Source organism: Hypomesus transpacificus, unplaced genomic scaffold (genome assembly GCF_021917145.1).
Source record: "Hypomesus transpacificus isolate Combined female unplaced genomic scaffold, fHypTra1 scaffold_51, whole genome shotgun sequence".
Lineage (NCBI taxonomy): Eukaryota > Metazoa > Chordata > Actinopteri > Osmeriformes > Osmeridae > Hypomesus > Hypomesus transpacificus.
This window is the reverse complement of record NW_025814024.1, coordinates 1,144,553-1,164,909: the sequence shown is the minus strand read 5'-3', so window position 1 is coordinate 1,164,909 and position 20,357 is coordinate 1,144,553. Positions and strand designations below refer to the sequence as shown.

Here is a 20,357-nt window from a genome sequence, read left to right as displayed (position 1 = left end):
CAAGGCAAGTAGGGTGAAGTGCCTTGCCCAAGGACACAACGTCATTTTGCACGGCCGGGAATCGATACGGCAACCTTTTGTTTACTAGCCCGATTCCCTAACCGCTCAGCCACTTGACTCCCCAGTATACAATATACTCAGACGCTGCCATGTTACCCCACTCCTCATCTCCCTCCACTGGCTACCCATCACGGCCCGCATCAGATTCAAGACCCTGGTACTGACCTTCCGAGCGGTGAATGGGACTGCACCCGACTACATCAAGTCTCTCCTGCACCCTTACACCCCCACCCGCCATCGACGATCTTCTTCAGACAACCGCCTGGTGGTCCCACTGCTCAAGACCGCCCGGTCCCAACACAAGCTCTTCTCCTGTCTGGCCACCCAGTGGTGGAATCAACTTCCCAACTCCATCAGAGACACTGACTGTCTCCCCACCTTCAAGACGCACTTGTTCCGGGAGTACAACGGTACTTAGGAATGGTTTACTGGTCCCAATGTTAGTTTCCTCAAGGATCACAATGACTCTTGTTTAGAGACTTGTTGCTCTTGTCTGTTAGTGGTAACTGATTTAAATTGTTGTACTCGCTGTGAAATATACTGTAAATATATTTTTTACTGTTGCTTGCTTTTCTACACTTGGTACACTTGCACTTATATCAATTCATGTTGTTTAATTGTAACTGGCTTAAATACATGCTCTTATGGTTCTTCCCTTTGTAATTGGGAACTTATATTTTATTTCATGGCAATTTATATTTAATTTTATTGTACATTTTATTTAATTCTAATTCCACTTTGTTCTGCTAGTTTATGTACCCTTAGTATAGATAGTCCTCATATTTTAATTTTACGTTCCTATATGTTTATTGTATGCACCTTCCTGCCAGTAGTAAAGTAAATTCCTGCAAGTAAATTCCTTGTCTGTGCAAACTTTCATGGCGAATAAATCCCTTTCTGATTCTGATTCTTTGGCACTTATTTTGGTTGTTTACAATATGTGCTTCATGTTTTGGCTACCCGCAATGTTTTAGGGCCTATCTTGTTGTTATTATCAATGACCAATGCACTGTGTAAAGCTCTCTCTTGGAAGTCGCTTTGGATAAAAGCGTCTGCTAAATGAATAAATGTAAAAGACAAAACCCCATTTTGTTGTTGACACCAATTTAACATTGAGAGTGCTTATATAGGCCTATATGTAGTGGCAAAAGTATTTCAGCATTTTGAGAGCAGTCTACGCTTACTTTTTTCCAAAGGAGTACATGCGCTCTTAAATTAACACTCGGAGCACACAAATCTTAATTTTTATGCACAGTAAACATTTTTACTGAGCTTTACAAACTATTTATGACATCATTTTTATACTGTATGTGAGTGTGTGCGTGTAGCCTACTCACATTGTGTCCTAACTGGATGCGACGCCACTAAAAGCAGTTTGATTGGCTTGTTTTCTGTTGGAATGTCCTAACTTGACGTGAGCGGCGCGACGCAGCCCTGTTTTTATTTATTTTTGGTTGCTCGCGTTGAAAGCTCTGTAGCACATTTGACGTGAAAAATATACTATGTTTTCAACCACATTTTCCAAGTTAAGAACAGCACTGGAACTCAGCAAAGTTTGATGCAAAGTGTTTTATTGGTCCTCAAGGTGACAAAGATTCCCAAAAGAACGTGAGCAAGATCCCGGGATCAGACTGACATTTTCTCCCGACATTTCACTTATATATTTTCTCCCTATTATTTTGTGATATTTTGCTATTGGTATGATACTTGTTGGTCACAGATGCATTATTCATTCTTACCCAGTCCCTTGTCCTAGAGGATTCAGATTACAGTTGCTTTTTTACATAGACAATTCTCCCAGGTCGGACTGGTAGTACTGACCATGAACCGTGCAGCTGCAGATACTGATATAAGGCCATAAATGTGCCACTCGATTTATAGCTTGGCCCTTTTGCCTGTGAAGGAAGTAGCATAACTACAACTAGTCTTCCGCACTCCTCAGCCCCTAATATCCAGATCTTTACACTTTAGGCTTAATATCTTCTACCATTTAGTGGTAATAATAATCAGTCAACATATGGTTTTGCATATGGTTTCCAGTAATTAAGTACAGTACTAAAAGAGGCGATTAAGAGTTTCATTTTCAATCATATAAATCCATAATCAAAAGCCAAAACCTGTAATTTAGTGTTCGCGTTAAGACAACACATTTAGCTGTCTTAAGACAGAAATTGCCTTCTTAACATGGCAATCGATCTTAAATTTAAATATTTATTTAAATATTAATATGATATTGTATAGCTGAAATTTTTTCTCAATAAGTAACCAGTAGCTTACAAAATACAGTTGTTAATAATGTCACTACCAATTCATATTTAACCTTAATTATTACAAAATAGGTTGAATGGGGAATTGTTTTTTCTCTTGCAATGATCATTATCTGGTTTCCCCTCAGAAACGATTGAAGTGTTAGCACCCAATAGGGGTTATGCGCAACATTCTTCCGGGTTCTACAAAACAGATGTAACTACTTCCGGCCGGCCGCTTTTGAGGTAAACACAGCGTAGTAAAGGCCACCTACTATAGCCGGTGTTTAAAGGAGCTACCCTTAATTACAATTTCCCATGTACACAGGATTGCCAAACGGACTTCCAGAGCCCCGAGTACCCTGGGAAGTAGCCTTTTTTTTGCTCGCAGACGATTAAAACAGTCAAACGAAGACTGTACCTGTAGAAGTCCAAGTGGACTCAAAGAATGCAGTGTTTGGCAATCAACTGCAACAACTACCAGTGTGACAGTATTTATTTAAAGGTCAATTTTGTCGGTAGCGTAATCTTATACACCTGCTAACTTTAACGTTTTTTTGGGCCTAGTAGTAGGCTAGTAAACGTAATTCCTTCTAGGAACGATAGGTCCTAGCTATAGAAACCAGAATAATGATATGGATATGACACTAAATTAAAATGAGCTTCTTAAATTAATTTGCTGAATTCATATATTTCATTGATAACTTAGCACTAGTTGTGTAGCTATGTAGCTTACTGTAACGTTGTAGTTAATGTGTAGAGCCAGTTTTAGTGCTACCTCCTGGGAAACGATGTAACGTAATAGGGGCTATTATAAGGTTATATGAACTCATCACTTTATTCCTGTCCCACTTAACCTAATGTAGAGAGTAATACAACTTATAAAATCCTTGAACTTCCCTGTCAATATAAGTTATTTGGATCACCTAGCGCTGCAGATGTGTACAGAAGTGAGAAGCGGAAACGATTACATCTGTTTTCCGGTTCGAACGCTGAGCGCTCCGCATAACTCCTATTGTAATCGTCTTAACGGTGTAGAGCGGGCAGCGCGTAGCACAGTCTTGTCACATGTCAGATAGGGACTGGGTGTGCAGCCACATATGATTAGTTTCTCCTCCATCTTGAAACTGTGAAAGCTAGAAATGTTTACCATGACGAACGGTTGCTACGTTACAAGAAAACAATCCAATGGGCCAACGCTAGCGTTTAACGCTCCTCATTTACATAAAGTTGAGAATATTTCAGCTCGCAACGCTCCACTCCGCTCGCCTTCCCACAATGCACTATGCAAGCGTTAACGCCCGGTTTCATAAAAAATAAATTGGAAGCCGATCTTCCGCGCCGCCCGCTCTGCTGTTGTGGACACGCACTGTTACGCCTGGGACACAATGGCTGCGAAGTGCCCGGAAGCGCCACGATCAGTTACGGATGCCGCAAGGCTGTTCACACTAGACATGCATTTCTCTGCGCCGGTCCCCAAGCCTATCTCTTCTCTTCTTTTTCACATTGAAAGCTGACATAAACACTGCATATGCTTTGTTTAGGCTACGTGCTGATCCAACAACCATCGCAAAAGCATCCCAACGTAATGTGGGGATGCTTTGCCGTAAGCCATGGCCACGGGATCTAGGGGTGCTGAGAGTGCTGCAGCACCCCTTGCTGACATTTAAAATAATATTACTTGAAAATCCACCACCGCGGCACCGCCCCACAACATTAAGCCCCCCAGCACCCCCCTGATAAAATGTTCCCACGGCTATGCCGTAGGGCGTAGGCTATAGTCTTTGTAAAATAGGCTACTTGCTGTGGTTCATACAACTCTATTGGAGGCCTACACTATTCAACTTTGATAATTAACTCAGTCGTCATGTCTCCGCTGGTTTGTGATTTAAGGTTTTGCTGTCTCTTCTGCTTGAGTGTATGCCAGCTTGTCTATCACGCTCTTAAACACACTATTTAGAAACAACTGACAAATATGTTGACTTAACAGTCAAGGCAATCATCAATCAGGATTTTTTTTCGGGGTAAACACATGGTTGGCCGTTCGTTAGCAGCATAGTGAAGTTGGGTGTTAAGTCATAGGCTATAGCCTACAACTAACATAGTAAAATCTTAATAACATGTCTGTTTATCCAGATATATCATATCATATGGTGTATGTTATCATTCTGCAGCCAAATTCACAAGTGTCTTGCGGAAAAATTAGACCAGCTGCCGTAACAATCGCTGCAGAGCGCGAGCCGATCGCTGCAGAGCGCGAGCCGATCGCTGCAGAGCGCGAGCCGATCGCTGTAGAGCGCGAGCCGATCGCTGCTGAGCGCGAGCTGATCGCGAGCCGATCGCTGCACTTCGTAGCATGTGTGGCCGGTCCAATTTGAAAACATGGGCGCCTAAAGGAAAAAGGCTACGCTTCCAGGCGCTTCGCAGCTAATCACGGCGCTTCGCAGTCATTGTGTCCCAGGCGTTATGGCGGTAGTTAGTGTGTAGTTCGTATAACGTCATGGTAAAGTGTGCAGACTTGGGTTTACCTACTCGCAATATTGATCAAAATACAACTTTTACACATAGATGTATCTTAATGTTATCTACTATTCACACTAGTTCTGGCTCTTTTTTGCTGTGTTTTATTCAGAGTGAAAGATTAAATGTTACAGTAAGAGATTGGACGCAAACGCCACTAATAGTGTGCAACTCAGTCTCACAATATCAATGGAACACAACTTTTACACATATGATGCAAGAAATCCTATACGTTAGCTAGATGTAGATGTTTTTTGGGGTATTTTATTCAGGGTGAAAGATTAAATGTTACAGTATGCCACCGGGAACTCAGGGTAACCAGTCGTGTACCGCCGATGGGGCTAGCTAGCTCAGTTACTTTTTTTTACGAGACTGAATTAAAAAGTACAAAAACCCAACCAGGAGCACCAACAACATTGGCGAACCTGCGCCATGCCTCTTTTTTTTTTTTACATATCTGTACGAATACAGAGACGTATCAAACAGGGCAGACGATCAGTTTGTCCTGCATCTTGACACTGTGAAAGCTAGAAATGTTTACCATGACCAACGGTTGCTACCTTATAAGAAACACATAAACAAGACGATTACCATCGCTCGCGAAAATCGCTCCTCATTTACATAAAGTTGAGAAAATCTCAACTCGAATCACTTGGATCGTGTCGCTACCCTCAATGCACCATGCAAGCGATTTTCCTGGCTCCACTGAAAATGAATGGAAAGCATTGCGTTGCTCGCATCGCGTCACTGTAGTGGACTTGCACTATTTGACATTCAAAATGGCCATGTTAAGATAGCAATTTCTGTCTCTCTTAAGACTCCAAATGTGTCATCTTAACACAAATTCTAAATTACAACAGGGTTTCTGCAGGTTTCAGTAAGTCAAATTTAAGACATTGTGTTAAGACATTACGACGCATTACCAAAATTCAAATCAAATAAATTCAGAAAAAAACGTTTTATTTAAATGAATTCAGTCATTGAAAAGGCATTAATTAAGTTAATCACATTAGTAACCTTCCACACCCAACAACGTTCCAAATCCCCAAAACCTTACCCCCAAAATGAAAATAGGGTAAAACAAACTTGCCCTCAAATAGAGAGACAAAGTGTGTGAGTGAGTGTGTGACTCCATGATAAGATGGATTTTCTGGATAAGGCAGGCCGGAAGGAGTCACAACAAAGGAAAGGAGTTTGACTTTGGTTTATTCGTCAAGCGCCCGGATCAAACATTCAGTTCAAGACAAACTGATAGCATGAGTGAAAACGTTGTCTTTCAGCCATGGTTAAATACATGAGTTGGACATTACAGATATAGAATGCACAGAATTACTTCCTTAACGGGTCTTCAGTGGTCAGTGCACTGATACACTAGAACGTTCAGCAGGTGAAGTGGTCGTTACTTACATTAGTCCTAGTTTGTACATGTTTTGCCTTACTGTCTCCTAACTGTCTGGGCTGTGTGCTATATTCTTCTCAGAGAGGGCCTCGCTGCAGGACCTCTTGACCTTGCAGAGATTCAGGCTGCACCTGTACACAGAAAATCTGCCTTACACTCCAGCACCTTCACACCCAATTGAATATTTTTGTGGCAAAGTTTGCAGCGAGCCTCGTACCTGGAGCTGGGTACCGCTTGTAAACCAACAGTGAAAATCGCTGTGATCTAGCCATGTCTCGTTAGGGTTAGAGTTATTTTTATTTTCCAAACGTAGCCGAACTTTAACAAACTCTGAGAAGACGCAGACGTACTTCGCGGGCAGGTATTGCTTTTATCACAGGATTTGTAGTTTTATCACCATATAGGTACCAACACCCAGATCCCACAGAAAGAACTACAACTCACCGAACCAACATTCTGAGGGCAGCGTTCTGCTGGTTTTGTAGCAACAACTCTAGAGCTCTGTAGGCTACGACTTAATAATTTGCTACTTTTTATTACCTCTCTGCGGCCAGCGTTTCTGGGAAAGAGTGAGAGTAAAACTTTTTTTAGACCTGACTAGATTAAATTTAAGACCTCGGATGAAAATCTAGCCATTTTTTAGATTTTAAAGGCCTTACATTTTTTGTTCAGAAATTAAGACTTTTTATTACTTTTTAACACTCCACGGAAACCCTGTACAACTTTTGTATCGTTGAACCTACGACCAACTACGACACATTTTTGGGGATTAATTTGAGCGCAAAATAATGTAATTTTTTTGCTTTATGTCACATAAACATTACATTGGACTCATATTGTTATTCTTAATTCAAAATGTAAGTTTGTTACATGTCTGGTTTGTTTACTATGCAATTCAGTGGGGAAGTGAGCCTCATAATGTCTCAAACCTAGCCAACTTTGCAATGGTTAGCTAGTTAGCTCTGACTAAAACACTAGCTACAGTTTACACTTCCCTACAGTTTGGCATTTAACGTTAACTATTGTCATATCAACAGATAGCCCACTCTGTTTCATAAATTGAATTATATATGTTGTGAATTACAGTGACCACGAGTAGACTGTGCTCACCGAAAATGAGAACCCAAAGTTTTAACCTAACAGATTTGGGGCTCAAGTCCCAGAAGCCATCCACTTGCTCTGCCCATGGCCTATATTGATACTTTTTTCCAGTGTTGTTCACCTTTCTCTCTCTAACTGGACTGCGTTATCACAGAAAACTCCACTGTGATGGGGCATGTAACCTGTGAAAGGTGGGGCTAGTAGTTTTTAAACGGGGGGTAAATAGATTAAGGTATTTTGTCATCTTCATGAGCCCAACGGTGGTTGCACGGTGTGCAAACCACACCCCCTAATATGAGTACATCCCCCAAATGAAAACACTCCCCCCAAATACGAGTCAACTCCCCCCAAATAGGATGACTCGCTCACCTCCCCCCAATACAAAGACACGCTCCCCCAAATGGGAAACAACATTACATTAACTCAAACACATTACGTTAACTCAAAACAGAAAGGGTTGGTACTACAATTCGTCGCTGAATGGATGCAGTAACTAACAAGAAATAAGAAATTGATCGACAGAAGTACAAAATGCAATAGCCTGACAGAGTTACGTGCACCAGGACATTTGTTTGGCTATCGAAGCATGTAGCAAATAGTAGGCTACTTATGCAAAAGTATAAATTGCATGTTGAACGTAAAAATCGATAGCCAAACAACCTGGTCCACGTAACTCTATCATTATCATGAAGTTGATCTTTTTTGGTTGGAAGAAAAGAAGAAACATCTTAACAATTCAGAGTCATGACTTGCACCACTCTTTATTTTAATCAGGGACATTCCTATGAAATAATCTTAGATATGCTGTTAATGTTTGTGGAAATTGTCACTTATAACATGCATTGAAAGGACAAGTTTTAATGAGAACTGACCTTACTTGAAAGGAGTCACAGTAAATGCGTGGTTTGTTTGTGTGTCATTGTGTGTATTGATTGATAACACAACAACCTTTTTACATTGAAGCTCATCAATGTAAAAGTGGAATCATGTCTAGGGTTTATCAAGATAAAAGAAGTGTTGTTTGTTGTCAAGTTTTGTTAATTTTAACTAACAAGTTATCATGGGTTTTTGTTTACCTTACAATACATAAGCCTTCCCCTACTGCACCATGCAAGTGCAACAGAGCAAAATATATATTAACTTTCACATAATTGTCTCTTTAATTCCTTAAGATGTCATAGCGTCCTCAAGTGTTCTGGGCTTGCTGCTTATACAATAATGTGTTACCTGTAAATCGTTTTCAGATTCATAAGGATGTCATTTATACTGAAGTTGTGATTTACTGTAGTCATGAAGTTGTGTTATACTGTAGTCATGAAAAAAATGACTGCTACATTTGTATGAAACCTTGCTAATTTCTGTGCCACCCCTGTCAATAGGACCAGATGTGTGTAATTGTTTATGTATCTAACTAGGGTCTCATTGTCTTTAATCATGGCCAAGTGATACATATTTTCAATACTTTGCAGAATATTGGGAAGAAGATGACGTGCCCGGAATTCATCAGTAATCTTGAAGGCCTAAATGCAGGACAACATTTCCCTAGAGAGGTTCTTAAGGTGAGTCTTGTTTCCTTAGCTCATAACATCGTCTGACAATGGTTGTTATATGGTGATTGAGGGTCATGTCTTGACATTTTTAGTAAGATCAGCAGGGCACTTTGCATGAGAAAGAAGAGACCTCTTTTGGACCTGCTAACACAAGTCTCCAAATATTAATCTGATCTGCTAAACCATTGAAGAGAACTTGTCTTTGTCCATATGGTGTCCATATTTGTACACCTGACATTCTGTGTGACTTCTAACTGTAGGCCTAACGACCACAAAAGCATGACATACATATTAATCTAAATGCAGAGGTCAATGGTAATTGATGACAGGATTCGCAGTGTAAAGAATCTAGATTTTTTCTAAATATTGATTACTAGGCTTGGCAAAGTCATCAAAATGTACAAAATTCCAAATGTTGTGAAATTTTGAAATGTTACATTTTTGTATATATTCCTGGCATCATACGCACAGAGTAACACCTGTTTGGAGAATAGGTTTATAGTAGGGCTGGGCGATAAATCAATAAAAATAACTATCGAAGTAATGACTTCCCTCGATAAAGATATCGTAACATTAATTCATTTTCAATAATATCGATAATGTCGATAGAGAATAATTAGGAACAGCAGTCCATTTAAGTTCTGTGATGCAGCAGGAAGTTGCGGAGAAATGGTAGCCTACGCTCACTAAAATATACTGAGCACGTCGAGTGGAGTAGCTAATGTTAACCGCGGAAAATTAGTCTTATTACCGAAAACAGTGGCAGCGATAGCCATGGCGAGGGAGCAACTTCCAATGAAGAAATTGTTGATAAAAAGGGTTAGGCCGAATCCAAATACTCCCCCTTACCCCTTCCCCTTACCCCTTCCCCTTAACTTACCCCTTCCCCTTGGCCCTCGAAAGTAAGGGGTAAGGGCTACATAGCCCAAGGAAATGGGACGCCACTTGGTTACAGGTACGTCATCTAGCACGTATCGATATCTCCAAAGCAAGTAGCGTTATGCACTGATATTAAACGAAATTCCCTGCTAATGGAGTTTACTTAGAACTGTAGACATGCTAGTCAAAGAAATGTGGGACTGTTGTGCAATTCAGAACTGTAACATTAACATACCAAACTAGCGATTTTTTGAAACTTTTCAATTAGGAAAATGGTTGCAAATATATATGTTCATGACTGTATATAACACAAAACAAGACTGTCATAATTTTTTATCAATGAATTAAGCCGATAATATAACATTTATCGGACTCTCTGGATGATTTGGTCGCCATTGTTGCCGGTCGCGCAGTTTTCACATAGCCCTAGGTTTCAAGTAAGCTCCCGATCTTTTTTGGTTTTAAGGGGTGTATACCCCTTAGTCTTAGCCCTTCCCCTAGCTCCAAAAGAGGATTGGGACACCACTAGCTCTCACGGGAACGCGCAAAACTAAGGGGAAGGGGTAAGGGGAAGGGGTAAGGGGGAGTATTAGGATTCGGCCTTAGTCTTGTTCAGTTATTTGGAAGTTGTTTGCCTTTTTGAAATACGACAAAGAGCAGAGCAATGTTCGGTGCAAATTGGTGTAGTAAACAAACAGGTGGTTAAGTCTGGTAATACGACAAACTGCAAATGTGGACTTCTTGTTGACCTCGACCTACGGTCTCGGTTAACAAACGTTTAAACAAGTCTCTGCTTACAAAGGTGTTGGTAGATCTGTCGAAGTCCATATTCATTTTTTTATATAACATAACAACACGTAGGAAAATCCCAAATCAAACAGGACGAATCTGGTGCAGACGCCATGTTGTCAACATCTCCAAGGCAACCGCTTGCTAGGTCCGTAAATCGTTTGCGGACTCTGGAGAGGTCTGCAAACGGTTTTGCGGATTTCTTGTAACGTCTCTTGACATATAAGAACAGCGTTTTGGTCCAATTATAATACTAATATATGTGAAACCATTTTTACCACCTGAAGCAAAATCACTCGTTGGAACATGCAGAAAGTGAGAGTTTGCGCCGAGGTATTGATAAGTAGGCTATTGATAAAAAGCAAGGTTTTAAAAAGTTTATCCCAGGTACGTGCTCCCTGGCCGCAAACATTTCTCTCACACTGTTCTGCCTAAACCTTATGCCGAGTGTAGGGAAAAATGTGGGGAGGAGACTTATTTAGCTACTACAGATCTGTGGTATATCGTTTAATTATCGTTATCTAATGTAAATATAAATATCTATATCGATAATTTTTTACCCATATCGCCCAGCCCTAGTTTATAGTCATGGAAATGTCATAAAAATCCATTGGTCAAAAGGGTGGGTAATCCCTAGATTACTACTTAAAGGCAGGGTAGGCAATGATAAACACTTTTAGTCATATTTGCTGAAATAAACTTCACATCCTGAAAGCAGCAGTGGCGGTTCTAGACAAATTTTACGGGGGGGGCCAAGGGGGGCCAGTGTTTAATCAGGGGGGCACATTAAAAACAAACAAATGATATTTAAACATTAAATACTTTGATTTTGCTTTACATTAAAATCATACAAACGGCTCTGGCTCTCCCTCTTCCTGCTCTTCAGCTCTCTCAATACCTTGATATGTTTCTCTAACTTTTGTATTTACTCGGGCAAAAAAGGCTGCAATGTCCCTTTTCATTTCATAATGACTACTAGAAGAAGAAAAACTGTTTTTTGTTGTTTTACTTTTTTTTTCAGTCAGCTCAGGGGGGCCAGGGACATTTTTACAGGGGCCCTGACCCCTGTAGGCCCCCGTGTAGAACCGCCCCTGGATAGCAGCCAATACATCTTAAGGCTTGACAGTAAAATGTAATCAATCCGATATCTGTAGGCATGGCAGGACTGTAATAAACATGACCAATTATTAAGGTTGGACCGGCACTAATGATTGGACAGCATTCGGACCGAATGCAATGATTGGACAGGCTACTTGTCTGTCTGTACCTACCGCCTCCAGTAGTCAGGCATGCGTCCATGTGTTTTGAAAGAGTGGCTTTGAAGGGTGGGATATTTTTTTCCTTTTAAACTCAAGCTAAAATTGCTGTGTTTGCAAAACTTGTCTATCCTGCTTTTAAGTGGCTAGGAAAATATGTTCTAAAAGGAATTACATAAACCCCTCAAATATTATTTAAGGAAAAACTGTACAGAATGCCAATAAAAGTGGTGTCATTCCTCTCTTCAGGGATATGTAGCTCAGTAAACCTGGTCATCTGTTAAAAAAACGGTACGATACCAGAATTTCTGAAGTTACGGTAGTTCTGAGTGCCGGGTCTACCCGGTACCCATGCAGAGTCGGACGCTGACAAGCAGTGTTGCCAAAATATCTCAATAGAAGTCTCTAGTGGCTCTCTGAAAAGTCACTAGATTTGTCGCTAGATGAGACTTTTTGTCATTAGGGAAGGCAAAAAAAGTTGCTAAATTTGGCGACAAAGTCGTTAAATTGGCAACACTGGACAAGCAACTAATGCTGCAGGGGCTCCACTAAAAACTGTCAACAAGAAAAGTGGAAGAGCCACGTACATGAAAATACTTTGGGTGTGAGGCAGATGACAATGAGAACATCACTGTTCATGTCCTTTATCAAATCAAATCAAATGTATTTGTATAGCCCTTTTTACATGCAAGCATGTCACAGAGGGTTTCACATACACCCATAGAACTGCCCCTCAACCAACCTAAACCCTCAAGGAAGACAAGGAAAAACTCCCAGAAAAACTCCCAAAAGTAGAAAAAGTGGAAGAAACCTTGGGAGGAGCAATTCAGAGAGGGATCCCCTCCTCCAGAGACGGTTGGTGGGAGAGAGGAGCAGAATACAGGCTAAACATAGTCATGCAGTGTCAATGGGTTTTGAAACACCAAAATCCATTGTTGAACTTTATAAGTGTTTATGGTTTGCAGCTTACTGCAAATGCAATACCTAATACTGGGGCATACGAAAGGAGAGGGCACAACAGGGTTAACACATTTTTACAGAGGCTTTTAGATTATAGATATAAATAGATAGATTTAAATTTGTGTTTTGGAGTTTGGGATGTATATTTAAGTTTTATGCGTGTAGCGTGACCAAAATCTAAAGACCCATGAAGGGTGTTGAATCAAGTCTTTCTACTTCATACATTGATCAAACATGCATAAATGATGTTCAAGTCAAGATTCATATTTTTGAGCACTATAAATTATCTCTAGGTCTTCTGAGTTAATGTCAACACTCAGCGGTGTTTCCCTCAGAATGTGATTATATTTTTGTCGGTAGGTGGGGTCAGAGCCAGACATTAGAAAAAAATTAGGTGCTCAGCCCAAACCTATGTCTTACTATCAGTTCGATGTGAGTATAGATAGGGACTTTTTTCATGCTTTAATTTGAGGGCAAAATAGTTTTTTGAGCTTTACGAAATATAAACATTGTTGAAGTCATATTGTTATATTTGCTGAATGCATTTAACTATGAATATTATTATATTTAACTTGAATGTATCAGTTTTGGACACATTTGTGCCAACCCTATAATAGGCATACTTACCTCTCATCTTTCCTAGCAACGCTAGCGTGGCAGCGCCAAACACAAAGCAGGGCCCGTCTAAAGGCTGTTTATCAATCCTAAGAACACGAGGTTGAGATGCGTGTTTTCTTGGCTATTGCGAATTACCCTGGACTCGCAGCAGTATGACAACACTGGCATTATCAGCGCCAAATTTGATAAACTTTTGCTGTATAGTGCTTGTGCATTACATTTGTGTTAAATATAGGCTCATACTTAATAAAGTTCAAAACAAACTCAAAATCTTTGTCATTTCACCCATTTGATAGGATTATGATCAAGTGCAGCAACTAGTTTCTGCACTGCGATGATAGCTAGGTTATCAAAAAGTCAGAGAAAAATAACAAATTAGCCATTTCATCAATAAAATAAGCACATTTTTAGCAACCACACTGCCCATTTTAATTCAGATACTGATTTTCACGTACCGTTTAGCTGAAATATGAATTGTAAAAACGTACAGCAATGGCGGTCAAAGGATTTTGTTTGTCTTGTTGGTCTCGGTAACTCCGCCCCTGACGCAAGCGGTTCTTACTTGGTTCCTACTTTAGTCCAGCTCTGTTGGTGCTAGTTAAGAACCACTTTCTCTGGTTCGGAGCCTGGTCTTAGGCTGTAGAAAGAGAAAGAACTGGTTTGAGATTTACTGGCTCCGAACCAGCATCCAAAATGCATTGGTGGAAAAGGGGTAATAGTCACACTCACTAACAGCAGCCGAGCAGCAAGAGGAAAGACAGGAAGTTATACTTTAAATGCAAATGTTTCATAGCATTGTTTTACATAGCAAATCAGTGCATTTATAAATACATTGTGGTTAAGGTAGAGTATGATTTCATCTATTTAATTAGTACTGTTTTTACACCAATAATTGTCAAACTATCTCTTGACAAGCTTTTTGTCAAGAGCCGTTTGGGAGCCAAAAGAGCCGGCTGTTTTTGGTGAGCTGAGCTGAACGAGCCAGCTCACTGAAAAGAGCTGGAATGCCCATCATTACCCTACATGCATTGTGATTGTTTTGATGTTCTGTTGTTGTCATAAGTAGGCTACAACAACCTTAGATATTGTAGGAGTCATCAAATGAGTTGTTCAGTAACCTATTTTTGCTTGGTTATCAAAAATGGTATAGAGCACCGTGAAATTTAACTGGTATTGGAACCAACTATTGAAATGTTGGTATCTTAACAACACTACTTAAATATGGTTAAAAGTGGACACGAATGGAAATGAAGGCATTAAATATATTGCTGGCGGAGGATACTTTTGTCTAACTGTTTTGTGCCTTTGTTATGATTATATACATTTTGAAATGGTTTGCAATGTTGAGGAGGAACCCGCCATTGCTGCCTGCAGTTATATTTATTAGGATTCCTCCGTCAGGAGGAAACCTATTGTTATTGTTAGTTTTATTAGGATTCTTCCGTAAGGAGGAAACCTATTTTTATCGTTAGTTTTATTAGGGTTCCTCTGGTAGGAGAACCCTATTGTTGGGTGGTCTCAGCCCAATGTGTATGGAGTTAAATTAGTTTCATAATTCAAACAAACAAACGTAACACGATTCATACAAACATAACACGATTCAAACAAACAAACGTAACACGATTCAAACAAACGTAACACGATTCACAAATGTATTTCGTGATTCACAAATGTAACGCGATTCACAAATAAATGACCCTATTACATTCGTTTGCAACCTGACAAACACAAGTTACAAATCCCTGCATTCGTTGGTGTGAATCCTTGCATTCGTTCGTGTGGATTTTTGGAACTTTTCTGACGCGCTTTGATGCACAAATGCATTTTTTCTAAAAGATATCCTCAGCAGCCTATCAGATCGTCTCTTCCAATTTTAGCCAATCACATTAACGTGTCTATGTGGACTTCAACAACCTGCCATAATGACGGACATCGTCTCCTTCAGATCACGAGCAATGTCGTCTGGTAGCATGTAGGTGAAATATTGCTTGTTAATCTTATTAAACCGATGATCATACCTGATTAAATATTGTTGAGAATGGCAGGATTCATGTTTAGTCATTTTCCGTGTTTCCTAGGCTAACGCAGAGCCCGTCTACCCATATTAGACATTCTCCGGTGATTGGCTAAAATTGGAGACATCTGATAGGCTGCAGAGGATATCTTTTAGAAAAAATGCATTTGTGGATCAAAGCGCGTCAGGAAAGTTCCAAAAATCCACACGAACGAATGCAAGGATTCACACCAACGAATGCAGGGATTTGTAACTTGTGTTTGTCATTTATTTGTGAATCGCGTTACATTTGTGAATCACGAAATACATTTGTGAATCGTGTTACGTTTGTTTGAATCGTGTTACGTTTGTTTGTTTGAATCGTGTTATGTTTGTATGAATCGTGTTACGTTTGTTTGGATCGTGTTAAGTTTGTTTGAATCGTGTTGCGTTTGTTTGTTTGAATTATGAAACTAATCTAACTCCATAAATGTGTGCTTGATCAACCAGGAAACAATTACACTAGACCATAGAGAAGGCATTGGTGGATCCAGATGTGGCCCTGAACACACACCACAGCTGAAATATCATCAATTGAATTGGCATGATTTTTTCATAAGAACAGGACAATGTTTTCACAAGTGCGCATCCATGACCTACATGTGATTCTGATTCTTTCCTTGTCATCTCACCCTGCACACAATCCCAGGAGTTTGTTTTCCAGAATAATACTTCTAAAAAGTAAAAACGTACTTTTTGAAACGGTGACAGCTACAGCAAACATGCTTCCATGTAATCATACACCCCATCTCAACAAAAGGGTGCAATTACATTTTCTATTCCCATTCAATTTATTTAGCAGCTATTTGTTTTGAGCGTCTTAAACATACTTAAAGGTTTGCTTTGTAACAGGAGAAGCAATGTGTCTCTTTGCAATTGTTAGAGTTGATATTATGTATATATTGGTTGCTAAAATGTCCAGTAATTCTCTGGGATATTTTGTTCCAATGTCATGGCTAACCAAAGGCAACAATGTCAGTTAGAGGCTTGTCTTATCAACTGCAGCTAATTAAGATATGTACACTCTAGAGGACTATTGTTTGCCATGATGTGGTCAGATACATGGCTAATCAAACCATTCTTCGAAGTACAGTTCTTACACTCACTATAGTTCAGGACAAAACTGTTTTATTTAGATGCTGCTAACCAATAATATGAAAAGCCAAATTTCTGAAGCAACACCATCACTGTCAGTCGTTGGCTGACTTTTTTATTCTGTAGTTAACTGCACAAACTTGGGCCAAAGTCACTGCGGTTTGTATTGCTCATTGGCAGGATTCTGGACAAGCGCTAGCCTTCAGGGACTTTTCCCTCTCAGATCTTAATCTGTGTTACATCTGCTTAAACTGAATGTGAAAACCACAACGGTGGATGGCCTTCTTGCCTTGGTAGCAACTATCTTCACGCATTTCATTCCTCCTGGTAAAAATAGGCGTTTCTCACTACCAAGTACTGGTAGTTTGGACTTTTGTATTTCAAACTTGGCAAGTTCGAGTAAAGAGAACAAACTTCCGAGGACAGGAGGACGCAGTAAGTTCATTCTGCAATTGGAACAGTAGCATCCTTGATGTTGTTACCTCAGCTCTTTTTGGCAAAATGTGTTTACTTCGATTATCTTCATTGTACTGTATCTAACTATAATAAAGGAAGGAATCTCTGTATGTGTCTGTGCAGTGGTGGACTCGGGGTGTGGTGCCCCCACTCTAGCAAATTGCCCTATTGGATGCCCCTATGGAAGATGAAACATAGCATAGATTAAACATTTACTATCAATGTCCCTGCCTAAGGTGATATCAAACCGACGTACCTGAACTGTACATATAGTGGGTGAAGCAAGGAAACTTTGTATACTGCATTGTATTGCACACTTCTTGGCAAGCTTGGAAGAAAAAGGAAAATGATTAGTAGCTCGAATGAGGGGCTTGTGCCCCAATAGAGCTTGATGTCTTGCAACGCCCCTGTGTCAACCATATGCAGCTGGTGCCCTTTTTATTTTTTTCACCCTTGCCCCTCAGGTAGCCTGAGTCCGCCACTGTGTCTGTGGTTCCCACATCTCGAGAACCATTTATCTGATCAACTTCACACTTGGTGTATGTGAAGTTGTTATGCTGGGGAGGTATACTGGCCATTAACCACATTACTTTACATCTCCTAAAACGTCACATTTTCAATTAGGCCCTTGTTAATTTGACCATAGATTAAAAGTTTAAACATCTGAATTCTCCACCCCAAAAAATCTTAAAACTACTGTCCGTTACACAACAACAGTATTTTGAAAATGTCTGCTATGCAGTTAGCTTCCCAGCCATTATTGCTGTTTGGTGCAAAATGCATTTTGGGATATTTGTCTGTCCAAGTCTGCTCAAGTCAGCTCCCGATGCATCATCGATAAAATGGTTAGAGCGAGAACAGTTCTGGGTATTTGGACTGTACTTAGCTAAATACAGACTTTTAATTGGAACAGTACTTGGGCTGCAACTGAGGAAGTCCACAAGAACACAAGTACAGACGACGCAGATTGAGAAATGCCCTCTGTCTTCCATGATAGCTTTTTTTTCTTGTAAAGTAGTAGGCATACCTCAAATTAATAGTGGAATGTCTGATAAGTTTCTTAAATTTGGAAATGGAAATAGAACACATTTGTGTTATCAGTCTACTGCCAAATTGTTCACATCATTGAGATTGTTTTAAGCGTGTTCTCATTAAGTGTTTTCATTTTTACATTCCGTTATAACAAGAAGGTCATATTAACTAGAACCTAAGTGACTGTAAGGACGCACTATTTGAATAGCGGCTGTCAGTGTGATGGATTGACATATATAGAGCACTACAAAGCATCCATGACATGTCCTGGGCAAGTGAACCATGCAAATGACGGGGACCCGTGTCAATGTTCCAAGAAAAGGGAAGTAAATTATGTTGGATGACGCTCTGTATTTTTACAGACGTTGAAATGACAATAAAGAGCTACATGCCTCCCCATATGCACAACAACTGAATGCTGCTTGCGAACACATTTGGGGGGAAATGTGGATTAGCAGCATTCCTGAAGATGAAGTCCGCTAGTTTTTCTCTGTAGAATAATTAACCATTGTGGTGTTTTAAGCCCTTGCAGCAGTGAGAGATTGACCCCTGGTTGTGAGTGAGTGATCGACTTATGAAAAGCTGTGGAGCCATGTATAGCTCTTATAGGAAGATGTGAAAATGATTGCGTAGGCAGAGACATTTTCACATCTTCCTGTAAGAGCTAAACATGGCTCCTCAGCTTTTCATAGATGTTTTTCCTAAAGTACGTTGCATAACTGGTTATACAGCAGAATGCTAGTTTGATATAATTTCAACAAAGTTCGCCAATTTGCTCTGTTGCTGTGTAACACAACCCAATCAGTCATTTGAGGATGTGATTAGGATGTGAGACTATAGAAGTTACAGGCTGCTTTGACCCTTAATTAAACCAGTGTCAATGCAGAATCTCACATTGAAAATATTGTGACTGAGTTGGACGGCTTAGATTAATAAATACTGATCAATGCTAACAAAATGCTGTAGATGCGTTTGATAATTTAGTGAATTATCATTAATCTCTGTGTAACCAATACTAATCCAATACTAAAGCAATATAGTACGAGTGCGAGTGGGGTTGTTGAGGAATATACTACGGGTGGTGTTCGGCCGTAGCCACGAGGCCAGAGGCCAATTAACATTTAAATACAGCTGTTGATTAATTTTTTTTTTTGCCATTGTTCCTCCGCAACGAAAAAATAGTTCCGGTGTCAACGTCAGCGCTATTAGCCCGAAAGCTAACGTTATGCTAGCAAGTTTCAAAGGTAATAACATTGTGTAAGGTTGACTAACAGTAAATATAATTTCACAGAATGTTTGACAAGAAGATTTGCCAGCTAACCAGCCATGTCACTATCCCAAACTCAATATCAAGATTTTCACGAACAAAGGCCATACTAGTACTAGGCTACAGTACGGCTGCAGCCTGTGGAGCGAGTTGAATAGCAAATGGATGTGAGATGACAGCATCAAAGTTGACATTTTCTTATATTATAACTTGACAGTATGTTTAACGACAAGACTAGCCAGCTATTGAGCCATGTCATTGTCCCCAAGTAAAATCAAGATTTTTAAGAAGAAAATAATTGGCCATGTGTAGAGTTGCTGCTACTGCTGTAGTGTCGGCCGCAGCCTATCTGAAGTAGATTGACTAGCGAGGTGAATAGAGAATGGGATGTGAGATGAGAGGTTAAGTGACACTGACGCAGTACATTCTGAAAAGAAACATTTTTCAAATACGTTATAATGAATATTGAAGTCACTCATTGTTGTAAATACAAGTTAGCTTGTTAAAGTCTTTCAAAATTGTAAATGGAGGCTTTGACTCGTCCCTGTTGTTATGGTTACTTATTTGTATCAACGCGAATGTTTCATCGCGGAGTGATTTATTATTGGAGTGAAAAGTCAGAGTGGGTTGTTGTGGGATAATTAAACTCATGGAACGTCTCTCGTCCAATCAAAAACAGCTATTTAAGTCGAAAAAAAACAATTGTTTTATAATGTTCTAGTTATAATAAACTGCTGGGCATAATAATGTAGATGGCCTACACTATCACTCCTTCCTATTAGCTCTATTATCTTAAAAGGCAGTTTAACAATAACTTGGATTTGAGCAGCCTATCAAATGGGAGCTTTGGCTGTGACGATTTACCATAGTCTTGCAATTTTGGTAAGATTACTGTCATCATCTATTCAAAGTTCATCAACTGTATGAACATTAAAACACAATGATCTTCATATGCTATAATACCCCCTATAAAAACAAAACACAAGCCCTCCCATGTTGGACGAAGTGGTCATAAATGTGCGATGAACAAATACAATTTTAAAAGGACTCCAAAAGGTGTCCTTTTACAAACAATC

The 20,357-nt window shown here is 39.8% G+C and overlaps 1 protein-coding gene across 7 annotated transcripts in view; it reads left to right on the top strand.

Moving 5' to 3' along the window:
• Positions 1 to 20,357, top strand: part of psd3l (pleckstrin and Sec7 domain containing 3, like) — a 288,227-nt gene that overhangs the window by 123,331 nt on the left and 144,539 nt on the right. For all 7 annotated transcript variants that reach the window (XR_006955809.1, XM_047017245.1, XM_047017244.1 and 4 more), the window contains exon 9: positions 8,796 to 8,885. Coding sequence is in view for 6 of the 7 variants with exons in the window: in XM_047017245.1 (XP_046873201.1) it covers positions 8,796 to 8,885 (90 nt within the window). In the remaining variant the exon portion in view is untranslated. The remainder of the gene's footprint in view (positions 1 to 8,795; positions 8,886 to 20,357) is intronic.